At 35.1% G+C, this 14,667-nt stretch overlaps 4 protein-coding genes across 13 annotated transcripts in view; 3 read left to right on the top strand and 1 right to left on the bottom strand.

The window, feature by feature from the left end:
- Nucleotides 1-14,667, top strand: part of snx20 (sorting nexin 20) — a 677,202-nt gene that overhangs the window by 292,823 nt on the left and 369,712 nt on the right. The gene's annotated exons all lie outside the window — the stretch shown is intronic.
- The window catches only part of dus2 (dihydrouridine synthase 2), a 255,399-nt gene that overhangs the window by 97,342 nt on the left and 143,390 nt on the right, over nucleotides 1-14,667 (top strand). The gene's annotated exons all lie outside the window — the stretch shown is intronic.
- Nucleotides 1-14,667, top strand: part of LOC110438397 (uncharacterized) — a 140,191-nt gene that overhangs the window by 29,826 nt on the left and 95,698 nt on the right. For 3 of the 10 annotated variants that reach the window (XM_087312657.1, XM_087312656.1, XM_087312666.1), the window contains exons 2-3: nucleotides 13,188-13,395; nucleotides 13,910-13,953. In XM_087312657.1, coding sequence (XP_087168783.1) covers nucleotides 13,281-13,395; nucleotides 13,910-13,953 — 159 coding nt within the window. In that variant the 5' untranslated portion in view covers nucleotides 13,188-13,280. Of the gene's footprint in view, nucleotides 1-11,017; nucleotides 11,416-13,187; nucleotides 13,581-13,909; nucleotides 13,954-14,667 lie in introns of those variants that run through there. The other 7 variants (XR_015526808.1, XM_087312667.1, XM_087312658.1 and 4 more) reach the window with 6 other exon arrangements.
- Nucleotides 7,989-11,359, bottom strand: irx5b (iroquois homeobox 5b). Its single transcript, NM_001001405.1, is given in 3 exon segments — nucleotides 7,989-8,559; nucleotides 9,785-10,181; nucleotides 11,098-11,359. Coding segments are annotated over 3 exon segments (1,116 nt in total). The 5' UTR covers nucleotides 11,323-11,359; the 3' UTR covers nucleotides 7,989-8,065.

The raw sequence follows: 14,667 nt of genomic DNA, 5'->3' as shown, positions 1-14,667 counted from the left end.
GGTAAATGTTTTATTTTTTTACCTGACTTTTTTAGGATGCTGGGCATGATGAAGCGCAAACCTTGATGTGCAACACCACCTTATGAATCTACAGTCGTTACATTAACATTTAGCAGACTCTTTTGTCTAAAGTGACTTACAATTGAGGAGACATTCAGCAAATCAACAAGAAGAGGCAATACACCCAAGATGTGCTAATCATACAAAAAAATTTAAGAATTAAGAATGCTTCTACATGTGGTTTGTCAAGCCCACACACCTGTGTAAAGCAGACTTCATGCACAATGTTTTGTTTTTTAGATATAGGGAGTGGTTGTAAGAAAGTGTCTGGTGCAAATGTGCATAAATGGTGAAAGTGTCAGAGAGATGAATGTGTGTAGCTATTGCATGTTCTGTGATGGTTGGTCTAATTTATGGTGTAGTGCTGATTGTGTTACTTTGCTTTAAAATGTTAATCTTTCTTTGAACAACTGAAGTGTTATCTGCTTTTTCAGTGTAAAGAAGGTACAGTATAGTTTACAAAAGAAGACCTAATTTTTCTAAGTATATTTTTGATAAATCATTTGAAGGCAGAATATTATTATTTTTGAATGTTTTTTGTAATATATGAAAAGTATTATTTTGAAAAGTGTATTTTATGATGTTTTTGTAAGCATATTTTTAAAATCATTTATTGTTTTCAATTTGCTTCATACTTGTATTACTGTTATTTTAATAGTATTAATATTTTAACTTATTGTAATAAGTGAAGATACAGATAAAGACAGTATTTGGATTTTGATAATCATTTTATTGCTGGAAAATATGTAAAACTGTAAAAATGCTATTGAATAAACTCAATGAAACGGAAACAGTTTTTTTATTTGGTTAAACACAACAATATCAATTTTACAATAATTGAACTTAAATAACTACATTGATTAAAGCTAGATTATAAATGTTACGTTGATTGAACTAAACAACATTACATTACCTTTATGTAACTAACTTAAGTTCACTAAAATTAATATTCTTTCTTAAAGGTAACTTAACTCGGTTACGTGGAACCAGTGGACAAAAAAAAGTTAATTAACGCCAACATATCATTCTTTTGAGTGTGATGAGATCAGTCTGGAACAACAGGATAAACTGAATTAAGCACATGAGGTGTACCTGAGCTGAGTATTGTCAGTGTTAAATGCTAACAATTTGAGTTTGAACGCCATTATACGTGACATTTAGTGCCATACTAAAAGCAACAGCAGATAGTTCACCTCAGATCTTGAAAATCCAATAAACAGTTTGAAATTGAACTTCAGAGCTGAGACTCAGAGCAAACCAACACATATCAGTGATTCAGCATCGACACTTAGTCATGTTAAAGAGCTTTAATATGTAGTAATTAGATTATAAACCTGACAATTTCACTGGAGTGCAATGAGTGCTCTATTCTGTGCTTCTGAATGGCTGTATTTGCATTTCTGCTAAATTGCTTGGAAGTTTGCTCGTGGGGGAAACCGGAGCACTCGGAGGAAACCCACACCAACACAAGAAGAACATGCAAACTCCACACAAAAATGCCAACTGACCCATCCGAGGCTCGAACCAGCGACCTCTTTGCTGTGAGGCAATCGTGCTACCCACTGTGCCACCGTGCTGCTCCAACACAATCTCACGGCAATTCGTAACTTTTTCATTTAGTGGCTAATTCGTATGAATTCGTACGATCTAATTCGTACAATTTAGTACGATTTGCTTATCCCCCAATGACGGTTGGGGTTAGGGGTGGGGTCAGGTGCCACGCCTCCTTTTTAAAATCGTACCATTTCGTACGACTGAACTCGTACGAATTCATACGAATTAACCACTAAACTGGCAAAATGTAAAATACTTACGTTTTCTCGTGAGATCAGGCTGGCTGCTCTTATTATAAATATTATTATTATTATTATTATTATTATTATTATTTATCAGAAGCGTCTTTAAGCTGGTCCGTTGCATAAATTCTCAAGATTTTACCAGGTGAATTTGCTCTAAATAACGAATTTTATTATTTTGGACACAACAGTTGGCAAGCTTGAGTTAAGAAACAGTTCCTGATGCCAACAAACGATTTAAACTGCTCAATAAAGTCCGTCAACCAAAGTTAACGCTCTGAAAACTGCTGCGATACTCCTGATCCTGAAAGTGCATTAAGACTATCAGCAGGCCTCATTGTGTGTCGTGTGTTTGGAGGTTTCTCACTGCAGGAAATCTTCTTCACAACCCATCCATCTTCTCTCAATCAATGCTGTTAAAAGCAGAGCCTGTAGTTTAGAGCAAGTGTGTTTAAAAACAACCCAGCTCTATTGATCTGCGTGACCATGAAGAGTTGATGAGCTGACACACACACATACACACATTTAGTGTTTATAGACAAATATGTACAAACTCAACTGTTGGGTTAAAATTCATCATTTATATTTAGTTTTTAAAAATTTCAGGTTTGTTCAAAATTGACCCAATGTGAGGTTACGACAATCCTGTATTTTTTAGTGTATGTTGGACATAATGCCCTCTGAAAAACACTGAGTTATTTCAACCAAAATAAAAAAAAAAAATGTTTTGTCCACATTTTACCCCAAATTGGGTTAACACTGTAAACACTTTAAAAAAATGCTGGGCGACTGTTCAATGTTGAGTCAAATATGGACAAACCCAATTGTTGGGTTAAAAAAAGTGTCATTTAAATTTAATTTTTAAAAAAATATACAGTATACCCAATATACAGGTTTGTCTAATTTTGACCCAACATTGGGTTATAACAACCTAGTATTTTTAAGAGTGTACATTAGACATAATACACTCTGAAATATGCTGGGTTATTACAACCTAAATTGGTTAAAATATGAAAAACCTAAAACATACATGAATTTAAAAAAAGTAACAGAGTCATTTTGTCCACATTGTACCCCAAAATGTGTTGAAATCACCCAGAAATAACTCTAAAATTTGGGTTGCTGTAGACAAACGTTGAGTCAAATATTGACAAACCCAACCACTGGGTTAGAAAACATCATTTCAATTTAAGAAAATATATTAACCCAAACATGGGGTTGTACAAATTTGACCCAATGTTGGGTAATGATAATCTGGTATTTTTAGGTTGTATAAAATATGTACTGTGTTTTAGAAGTGCTGGGTTATTTCAACCCAAATTGGTTAAAATATGAGCGAACCTGATTGTTCCCTTAATAAATGTATTGTAAATGTATTGTAAAAAAATGTACCTAGTAATTTGTTTTGTCCACGTTTTACCCCAAATTTGGTTGAAATAGCCCATATTTTTATGTAAACACTCTAAAACAACACTGAGTGGCTGTAGCCCAATGTTTGGTTAAATATCGGCAAACCAAACTGCTGGGTTAAAGTGTGATTTTAAATTTAATTGGAAAAAATTATGTTTGTCCCAAGAGTGTAAGTTGGACATAATACACTCTGAAATATACTGGGTTATTTTAACCCAATTTGGTTAAAATATTAGCAAAACTAAATGTTCTCCTATAAAATGAATTCAAAAAATTTAACAGAGTAATTGGGTTTTGTCCACATTTTAACACAAATTGTGTTGAAATCACCCTAACCCTGAATGATAAGCCAGAAATAACTCTAAAATTTAAGTTGCTGTAGCCAAACGTTGAGTCAAATATGGACAAACCCAACTGGGTAAGAAATATTTCAATTTAATTATAAAAAAAAAAAACGAAAAATGGGATTGTCTAAATTTGACCCAATGTTGGGTTTAAACAATCTCGTATTTTTTAGGTAATGTAAAATGTTAGACATAATACACACTAACCAATTTGTGTTATAATAACCCAGCACTTTTTAAACCCAAATCTTGAGCTATGAACAAATTGATTTTGTCAAAATTTAATGCCAAATAGGGTTGAAATGACCCAGCTTTTTATAAATATCCCTGGGGTGGAAAAGTTACATTTTTTTCATAACCCAACATTGGGTCAAATATGGACCAACCCACACAATTGTTAAATTTCTAAACTGAATTTAAATTAAACTTTTTATACTCAAAAGTTTTGTTTGTCCATTTAAACTAAATGAAAGACTTTAGTATAAGTAACCGTTTATTAAGTGGCTTAATACCTGAATATTATGACGATATTAACTGTTTATTAGCCCTTTTAATGTTCATAATCTTTTTTTTACATCTCTAATCCTACCCAATACCTCCTTACTAACAGTTAATAAGCAGCTAATTAGTATAGTTTGAGCTAAAAGTAATGTTATGTAAATGATTTGTTAATAGCATGAATTGTACATAAAAAGTGTGAACAAACATTTTAACTCAACATTGGGTTCCAACAATAACCCAGCATTTTTAGGAAAAGATGATGTGGCATTGGTTTCAAATCCTGTAATAAAGTGGTCTGATTTTATAGTCATATCATTGGGGAAAAAAAGAATAAATGCATCCCTGATGTTTGACTATCAGATTTTTGCGGCATCGTCATTTGAAAAAGAGAATATTTACAAAAACTGCAGACAGCAAAACATCACCTCTGTGTGTACGAGCTAAGCATATTTAACAGCGGAGAGGAAAGAAATAGCCAACAAATATATCAGCTGTGCAGTCGGGGCCCATTTTACAGCAATTACCAGCGATATTCAGTGTTTACACGTCTAGAAAACTCATCTCTCGCAGCCCTTGTAAAGCAATAAACAGATAAAACGCCGGCGCTGAATGAAGATGATTGGATAGTTTGGACAGTTCAGATGGAGCCTCTTGACTTACAAAGCTTCGAATCCAGTCAATTGTGAAATAGCAGTATAAATATACACCCTAACTCTGAATTTACTGGAGGGATTAGAGAGCTTTTCAAGTCCTCGCAGCCTCTTTTCATGGTGTTGTGTACAAAAGCGTTGTATTACCGCTGTAAGCCACGGGGCCCGACTCGCTCCTCTGATGTTTGTTGATGTCGGACTTTGCTTTTTTGCCAGCAGAAACGGCCGATCTGTGCTAATCCTGCCTTTCTTGCGAAGAGTTTACTACATTTCTGAATTTACACGTTTAATGCCTTTTTAAAATGCTCTTTGAACATTTTTAGCCCCGCGCTCTTTCCGCATCACGGCGGAGGGAAAAAAAGGGGGCAACACACATTTTGACGCTTTATGTGGAGCATAAATTTAATATCTCCTCCACTTAAGAGTACCGTCCCGTAATCCCCCTGCAATAAATGTTGACTTGTGCTATTTAAATTCACAATTTATCCACTCTTATACCCACGAGGCCACTGTGACACTTATTGAGTCCATGTATAGGCGAAGCACAGTAAAAAAGGCACTGCAAACCATTCTGAGAGGAGTTTCCAAAGTAAATATAAAAACACTCTTTAAAAAAATAATAAAGGCTTTTTAGTTGATTTTTATATTTGAATTAATTCATTTTTATAGTAGATCCTGATCTGATCGTTTATTGACGATCCTCAAATTTGGCCTTGGAAAATATCGACTGCAAAACAAAATGGCAGCATCTATCCACAATATGTTCTTGTTTTTAGGGAATTTCGTGAAACTGATGGCAAAACTGCTGCTTAAAGGGATAGTTCACGCAAAAATCTAAAACAGATCCTCATGAATTTCTGTTGAACAGAAAACCAAATATTCTGAGGGAAAAGCCGCCATTGGCATCCATTCTAAGACCAAGAAAATGTAAAATACTTTGGAGGTCAATAGCTGTTTTTTCCCTGGCTTGATTCAGTGTATTCAGCAATAAAATTACATATTCACATTTCAGATTATCTATATAAACATGTGATCACCTAACATATAACAATAAACAATTCTTAAGATGTGCAACATTCCTATTTGTGTAATACTGGTCTAAACAATCCATTTGTGCAGGATTTTCCTATATAATATGCAATTTTTACATTTATTCATAGAAAAATTGTCTTTATACAAGCAGAAGATGCTGGGAATTATGTCCAGGCTCTTTGTTTGAGTTTCGTTTATATTAACTTTGATATGTCTTGTTTTGTATTTGCTCTACTGCAAATTTGTAAAATTTGTACACCCAGGGTTTGCACTTAATTCCATACAGTTATTCGATTATATATTTCCCTGTGTGTTGAAAAACACTGAGAGTAACTCATAACTTTAGTGTAGGATGAGTAAATAATGAATAATGAGAGGATTTTCACTTTTGGGTGAACTATCCCTTTTAATATAATTCCTCTTTACGCATATAAAACAGCTCTATTTCAAAAGTCCTTAATAAAAGTGGTTTGATTCATGTGTATTTAAAGTTTACAGAGAACGCGTGTATAATTTAGCCACAAACAAAACCACAGATTCCAGAATGGGCATTGATAAACTCTTCATATGATTATTATAAATGGCACAGATGATTGATGTCTAAAGATCCTTTAAAACAGTAATTGAAATCATGTTAACAGATGATTGGGATTACAAAGTACTTTGGCCTCTTGCACAAATATTCTACAATAAATGTTAGACACCCAAATGAAAAATACTGTAGTAATTTATAGTAAACACTAGTGTTTTAAAACCATAAGGTTAACATGTTGGGAGTAATTATAGCTACTATTGTAAACAACAACTATAGGCTAATAAACAAATGACCCACGTTTTCCATATTACAATTTATAGGCCTAATACACCACAGTTTACTGTAGTAGCAGCTAAAATATACTTGTATTTATTAGTTTATCATAGACTGTAAAAAGTATGCGATCAATTAGTCATGACAGCGTATGTTTTAGGTCATTTCAACTTATTATGCTAAGCTAATCACGTTCTTACTTAAATTTATAAGTTTCACAAGCTGTTTTAAGTTGGTTTAACCTAATATGAATTCAGTAGACTCCAAGTTAATTTGATTCAGCTTAATTTAAGGCAGCAGAATTTTTTTAGCAAACAAATGACCCACGTTTTCAGCAATACAATTTATAGGCCTACTACAATACACCAGTTTACTGTAGTAGCAACTAAAATATACATGTATTTATTAGTTTATCATACACTGTAAAAATTATACGATCAATTAGTCATGACAGCATTATGTTTTCAGGTCATTGTTACTTATTAAGCTAAGTTAATCATGTTCTAACTTAAATTTATAAGTTTCACACACTGTTTTAAGTCAGTTTAATATAAGTTCAATGGACTCATAAAAATCATTTGATTCAGCTTAAAGATTTAAGCCAAACAGGATTTTTACAATGTATAGTAAACAAATGACCCACATTTTCAACAATAGGCCTAATACACCACATTCTACTGTAGTAGCAACTAAAATATACTTGTATTTATTAGTTTATCATACACTAAAGTGTATGATCAGTTAGTCATGACAGCATGTGTTTTAGGTCATTATAACTTAATGTAAATTAATCATCTTCTAACTTTAATTTAAGTTTCACAAGCCGTTTTAAGTCAGTTTAAAATAATATAAGTTCTGTAGACTCAAAGTTAATTTGATTCAGCTTAATATTAAGGCAACCAGGATTTTTTAGTGTATAGGCTAATATAAACAAATGACCCATGTTTTCAACAATGCACTGTGTAGGCCTAATACACCACAGTTTACTGTAGTAGCAGCTAAGATATACTTGTAGGCCTATTCATTAGTTTATCATACTGTAAAAATTATACCATCAATTAGTCCTGACTGCATATTTTTAGGTAATTATAACTTATTAAGCTAAGTTAATCATGTTCTAACTTAAATGTATACGTTTCACAGGCTGTTGTAAGTTGGTTTAACATAAGTTCAGGAGACTCATAAAGTTAATTTGATTCAGCTTAAATACTATGCTTTAGATTTGTGCTATAAATACCATTCATACACTTTAATTGACTATATAGTTCTTATAAAAGAACTATAGTGTTTACTATAAATTACTACTGTAGTATTTTGTCATCTGGGTTAGCTAAATGGTTCCCATACCAACTTCTTTTTAAATATAAAAAAAGATTTACGCATCGTGTACAGTTTAAAAGCACAACGCTTGTTCGTTTCATTCTGGAAACAATAAATACAAAAAAAAAAAAAAGAAAAGAAAAGCTAAATATTCGCCCTCTTGTGCTCGAAAGTGAGTTCTTTGCACATCTCCAGAGTCAGTTTGCTGTCTCTGGTTCTGTGTAACACCGCCTGGTTTATTCCGTTCAGGTGTGTCGAGTTCCCGCCACTGCCGCCGTTCAAATGTCCAAAGGCGCCATAGTTCGAGAAACCCGCGAAAAATGGAGACGCGTAGTACAAATGTCTGGCGGGAAACGTGCACTGTGGTGACCCCGCGCGTGACGTATGTGACACCTCCTCGCGCCCTTTATCCGACGTAGCGATTTCTGCCAGAGACCAGAGTTTGGGTTTGGGGTTCGGGGAGGGGATGACAGATGTGGGCTTGCAGTTTCCGCTGAGGGGCTTAATCGTGCTTTCACTCAGTTCGTCTTGGGGAGAGGAGGTCGTGGGCACCGGAGACTCTGTCCGGTTTTCCTCTTCTTCCCCGCAGTCGATTATCACACTGTCCGTGGAGTCGTCGTGGTCTTCCGCACGGGTTTCTATACAGATCAAAACATAACAGACTTAATAATGACGCAAAACAACAATTACAGTATATAAATAATAAATATTTCATTGATTTTCTCTTACTCTGTGTACAAACTAAAACCTATTAACAGGATTACTAGACAATTATAATGCATGGCTTTTGGTTTGTAGGATCATGAGATATAATTCATAATTACTGAGGTGATTTTTATCTACAAACAATGGTAGAATGTTTTTGTTTTATTTAACTAGCCTTTACTTCGGAGCCTCATTGCCCGCCATTATAATAATGACATCATTTTCAATAGTTTAAAGGGTTTAAAAGGATTTGTGGTTTAGTAAAAAAAAAAGATTTTAAAAAGAAAAACATCTGACTGGAAAAAGTCTCAAATCCTTTTTTTTTCTGTTTGAAATATTATGTTTTGTTATGAAACGAAATGTCTTAATATAATAATGATGATAATAATAATAATACATTGTTATTTTTAACCGTAATACAAACTGTTATTTGTATTTTCTCAAACTCAGTGTAACCATACTGAAGGTTATTTTGTGACATTAAATAAATTAAACACATAATATTTGACAATTGGGTTATTTGTCTATTTATCTATCAAGCCTATTTGTTTATTTATAGCCCTTTATGTAAATGTACCTCATTATAATTTCTTAAACCCATATGGAGACTTATTAATATTCAAAACTCAGAAATTATTTCATTCATTTTCCTTCGGCTTAGTCCCTTTTATTTATCAGGGGTCGCCACAGTGGAATGAACCGCCAGCTTATCCAGCATATGTTTTACACCGCGGATACCCTTCCTGCTGCAACCTATCACTGGGAAACACCCAGACACACTCATACGGCCAATTTAGGTAATCAATTCCGCATGTGTTTAGACTGTTTGGGAAACCGGAGCACCCGAAGGAAATCACAGTCCAAACTCCACACAGAAAAGCCAATTGGCCCAGCCAGGACTCGAACCAGCGAGTTCTTGTTGTGAGGCGACAGTGCTAACCATTGAGCTACCATGTCGCCAGTCCCGATAATGATTAGGTTGAGTTGCAGAATACTATAAATGATTGAGTTGACAATTGGCAATAGGCTAAATTAAGTTGATTAAAATCTTTGTTTGTGATCTAAATGTTAAAAAAAGGTATATTTATTTTTAGAAAACTTTAAAAAACCTATATTAAACACGCACAACTAACACCAAAATAGACAAATAAAGCGCACCTGAATCTTTGGTGCTCTCGGCTGTCTTCATGGGCTCATCATCTTCATCATTTTTCTCCAAATCAATGCTGTCCTCTTCATCCTCATCCTCGCTCCGCGTCCTGGGCGTCCACGTCATCTTGTTTTCCTTTTTCAGCCTCCTGCGCGCGTTGGCGAACCAGGTGGACACTTGAGTGAGGGTCATTTTGGTGATGATGGCCAGCATGATCTTCTCTCCTTTGGTGGGATAAGGGTTTTTGCGGTGCTCGCTGAGCCAGGCCTTCAGGGTGGCGGTGGCGTCGCGCGTTGCGTTTTTCCGGTAAGCGGGGTCCCCGAACGGGTACGGGCCCAGGGGACCGGCGTACGGGTGATAGCCGATGGAGCCGGTCATGCCTGGAGAAGGGTCATATGGGGAGCCCTGGGCAATGAATTAATATAGATTACATTGAGGATGGAAAAAAAGGCACAGATGAACTGTAAGCGACTGTTATCAGATTGCTTCAGGAATATGCAAGATATTAACTGCATGATGTAATGATAATGCACTTGAATCATTTGATTGTCATCTGTTGCATATTGATATGAATGATTCATACATTAAAATTATAGCGTGATCAAAATTGAACGAAAACAAATATTATTCCAAAGATTAACACATAATTTCTCCAATTAAGGAACAGTTATAGGCTATATTTTGAAGCTTTAAAAACCCTGACTAAACAGCCAAAGTACAAAAACAATTGGTATTTTAATTATAGCTTATTATTAAATGTTTTATGTTTCTGGTAGGTTATGAAAAAGTCGCAATATTTCGATTTCGCAATATTCAATATTGTTATATCATTATTTTTATTACTAGGCTACAGTTTTTACATCATTTTAATAACCTTAATCGTCTTTTCCCCCTAAAAAAGTTTTAAGGAATTAAAAGGTTGGATTTTGAAGATTTTAGGCAATCAAAACTTAACCATTTATTTGTTTTAACTGTCTAAAAACTGCAACTTAATGTTGGCGTTTTCTAGAAGAAAATTAAGGAAGTTTAAAGTGTTTAAATGTTTTTATTTATAGATCTATAACAGAAATAAATTCCCGACATCCATCAATCATTTTAAAAATGCTGAACGTTAAGGTGCAAATATGGACAAACCCAGTGGGCCTAATCTTTGTCAATTAAATTAAAATAACACTTTTTGACGATTGTTTTAGTCCACATTTGACCCAATATTAAGTTATAACATTCCTGCATTTTTTTAGAGTGTGACGGTGTCATATAGTCGTCACCACTAACCATAAACCTGCAAATAAAGAAGCTCTTGATTATGAATGAAACTCACCCCGTATGAAGTGAAGGGGGCTGCGGATTCTGGGCTGTACTGGAGGGAGCTGAAGGCGGCGGTGGTGTTCGTGAAGGCTGTGGACGCATACGGGGCGAAAGCAGATCCACTGGAGGACCGTCCCAGATCGTCCGTTCGCGGTGCCGTTATCCCGGTGGAGCCGTACGGCGGACACGAGTACAGAGACAGCGACGACTGGTACAAGTATCCCTGTGGAAACGCCATGACCAGATTACCGCTACAGTCACCTCTGTACTCTCATCCTATGTTCCATCGAAGGAGGGGGAAACACTCAAGGCTGATCAACTCCTGATATTAGTAAGTGACACATTGCATGAGCTGAAGAGCGTCTGGAGTTCCGCGCGCTTCCTCAAGGAGACGGAAAGAAGAGCTCAAGCTGAGTTTTCCTTTCTCTCTCTCTCTCTCTCTCTCTCTCTCTCTCTCTCTCTCTCTCTCTCTCTCTCTCTCTCACACACACACACACTTCAACTTAAAAAGAGCTTTATTGGCTTGACTTGTATTACTTGAAGTATTGCCAGAGCATTGCACATTACATAAACAATGAATAAAATTAAGTGGTTATATAACAAACACACACACACAACTGAATCATGGATAAACACATAGGTTACACAAGAAATAAAAAGTGTATGACTATTTTAAAAAATAATAAAAGTAAAATAAATGTAAATAATAATAGCCTAAATACAATACACAACTGTGCATCCGTGCAGAAGGTTTGTGATGTCTCTTTCTCTTGAATTTTGTAATGGGGCAGGCTCAGTTGGCTGTCTAGGAAAAATTAAACTGAACAGAATAGTTGTTGCGTTTTCCAACATACAAGCAAATATAATGACACTTGAAAATATTTGGTACTTTAACAGTGCGGTGTGTTGTTTTGTTCTCCGAAACTGATGATTTTTACCTTTTATAAATTGCTTTCATGTCATGTATGCATAGTAGTATGGTGTTTGTTTTAAAGTCTGCGTTCCGTAGTCTACTGTTTTGAATGTCTAGTCAATGTAAATGGCTGAGTCTTGCTTTTCTTGAAATGTCTAAAATAAAACATGACACTTTTTGAGTTCGTCATTGCTGTTTATTTATTACTATTATTAAATAAAATTTTTTTTTTTTTAGCTGTAACTGGTTAAGTTTTAAAACCCCCTAGTAAAGTTATTGTTGAGCTATTCGTTAAGCTTTTATTTTAAGACTCTGATCATTCAAAGTCGTGAAATATTTTATGGGAACGTTATAATAATGTTAGGAGGAAAAATTACTGGATATGGATGGATGGATGGATAGATAGACTATTACAAGTATATTTATTTACATTTTAGCCTACAATCACAGACATAATATATATAAACTTAAAGATTTATGACTACAGCTAAAATTATATGATTAAAGTAGTAAAATAGGGTATGAGAACGTTCTAAGAATGAGAACGTTAGCCGAAAGGGGGACTTGCAGATTATCTATCTATCTATCTATCTATCTATCTATCTATCTATCTATCTATCTATCTATCTATCTATCTATCTATCTATCTATCTATCTATCTATCTATCTATCTATCTATCTATCTATCTATCTAAGGAACTTTCGACAACTTGGATGATCGTACAAACATGGATTCACCACAAAAGCTAAGAATTGCGAGATCTTTTCTAGACTAGTGCAAACGCCCCACAGCAGACTAACCTATTAAACGTGTTTATTAACATTTTAACCTTCAATAACAGACATATTCTAATTTACGGGCTATAATACTAAAGCTTTAAGACCATTACTAAAATTCTGTACACATTCATTCCGCTCTTAATTCGAATTCAAACGTGACGTGTTTACACTATAAGAGTCGCGATTCTGAATTATTTTTTTAAAATCAGTTTCCAACTTCAAAGTTTTCCATTTTCAGTGCTTTATACATGCATGGCATGAAATAGCCTAGATGTATTTTATAAAGCGAGATAGAGGAAACAATTTCGCTGTGATATACATCCAGGCTATTTTATGCCATTTTTGCGATATTTATACTTTAACTATGTTACTTTAATTTAGTTTGTTATTTATTTGTGCTTGGCTTGCAGACAGTGTGATAATCAGCAGAGGACGCGTGTGAGTTAATCCTCCGAGATCCTCTGCTCAGACACGAAGCGCACAGGAATCCCGGCAGTATTAACATGACTTCCACGAATCCGACCGAGGCAGGAGAAGACCCTTTGACTGAAGACGGTGGCACACATGATGCTCAATCCAGGCACGAGCTGCCAGAGACACAACGGCCTACCGGAACAGGTAAAGACAGGCTGAAGGATCGCTTGTGAGCGCGCGTGCATGTGAGCGCGCACTATAGGCCAGGTTATTACACCTAAAGTGCTCGCATAAACGGTTTATCTTCACATCTTCCCTTATCTAGACACCTCTCAACAAAACATAAAGGCATCGCTTGGATTCCTTGAACAATTTAAACATGCACAGAGGTGACTAATCTCATTTACAAGCTCTATTAATAGACTTAAGTGCTTAATGCAGCGTGATGTGAAGGTATTCTAGAGCGAATTCATGCTCGTTATAATGTATTTTGGAGTTGCATGGATAATTGTAAGCCTATTATTTCATTATAATGCTTGATACCTATTGAAACAGGGCGTTGATGCATCATAACCTAATTATTCATGAGAACATTATAGTGTAAAAGACATTAGTATCAATTGCATTATAGTTACAGGCTTTGAAAGACTGAGTAAACAGACTTGAATTGTCTGTATTAAAGATCTAACGAGTTTAACTCATTTGTGTTTTCATCCAGATGAAGCGGACCAGGGAAGACTCACATTTGCAGTCAATGAAAAGGTAATTTTAAAAGGTGGTTGATGTAAGGATTAAGGTTAAAGGGGGCCTGTTATGCAAAAACCACTTTAATAAGGGGTTTAAACACTGTTGTGCTTCAGCAGTGTGTGAATATAACCAGCGTCTAATGGTAAAAAATGTATTAATCATTGTTTATAATCGCACTTGATTAAAACAGTCTGCAAAAACACTTTGATTGACATTCTCCCTTTGTACGTGTCATCAGAGGTGGAAAACCCCGCCCACTAGTGACCATCTCTCCCTGATTAGCATAAACAGCCCTGAGTGTAAAGCAGTCTTCCTACATTTTTCACACAGATAACATTAGTCCTCTTTTGAATCTGCCACTATGCTGACACACATGCTTTTGTAGCTCCGCCCTCTTTTAAAAAGGGCACAATCTCATTTGAATTTAAAGTGACAGTCACCAAAACGCCACAATTTGGATCAAGGCTGAAAAAGAGTTGTGGGCAGATTAAGAGAGTTATGAACTATTATATGTGTGGTATTTTGAGCTGAAACTTCACACACACACTCGACATTAGAGACTTATTTTAGATCTTGTAAAAAGGGGCATATTAGGTCACGTTTAAGTCAATTTTTATTGAAGGATGCCGTTTATCAATATCCATTTACATTATATGTTCATTTACACTATAACAAGGTATAACTTCCAACAGCTTAGCCACCATGAGTAAAAGCTATACACAATTTAAT

This window comes from Danio rerio, chromosome 25 (assembly GCF_052040795.2).
Source record: "Danio rerio strain M-AB ecotype USA chromosome 25, GRCz13ab, whole genome shotgun sequence".
NCBI lineage: Eukaryota > Metazoa > Chordata > Actinopteri > Cypriniformes > Danionidae > Danio > Danio rerio.
Note: the sequence above shows the minus strand (reverse complement) of the source record. Positions and strands in the feature narration are given on the sequence as shown.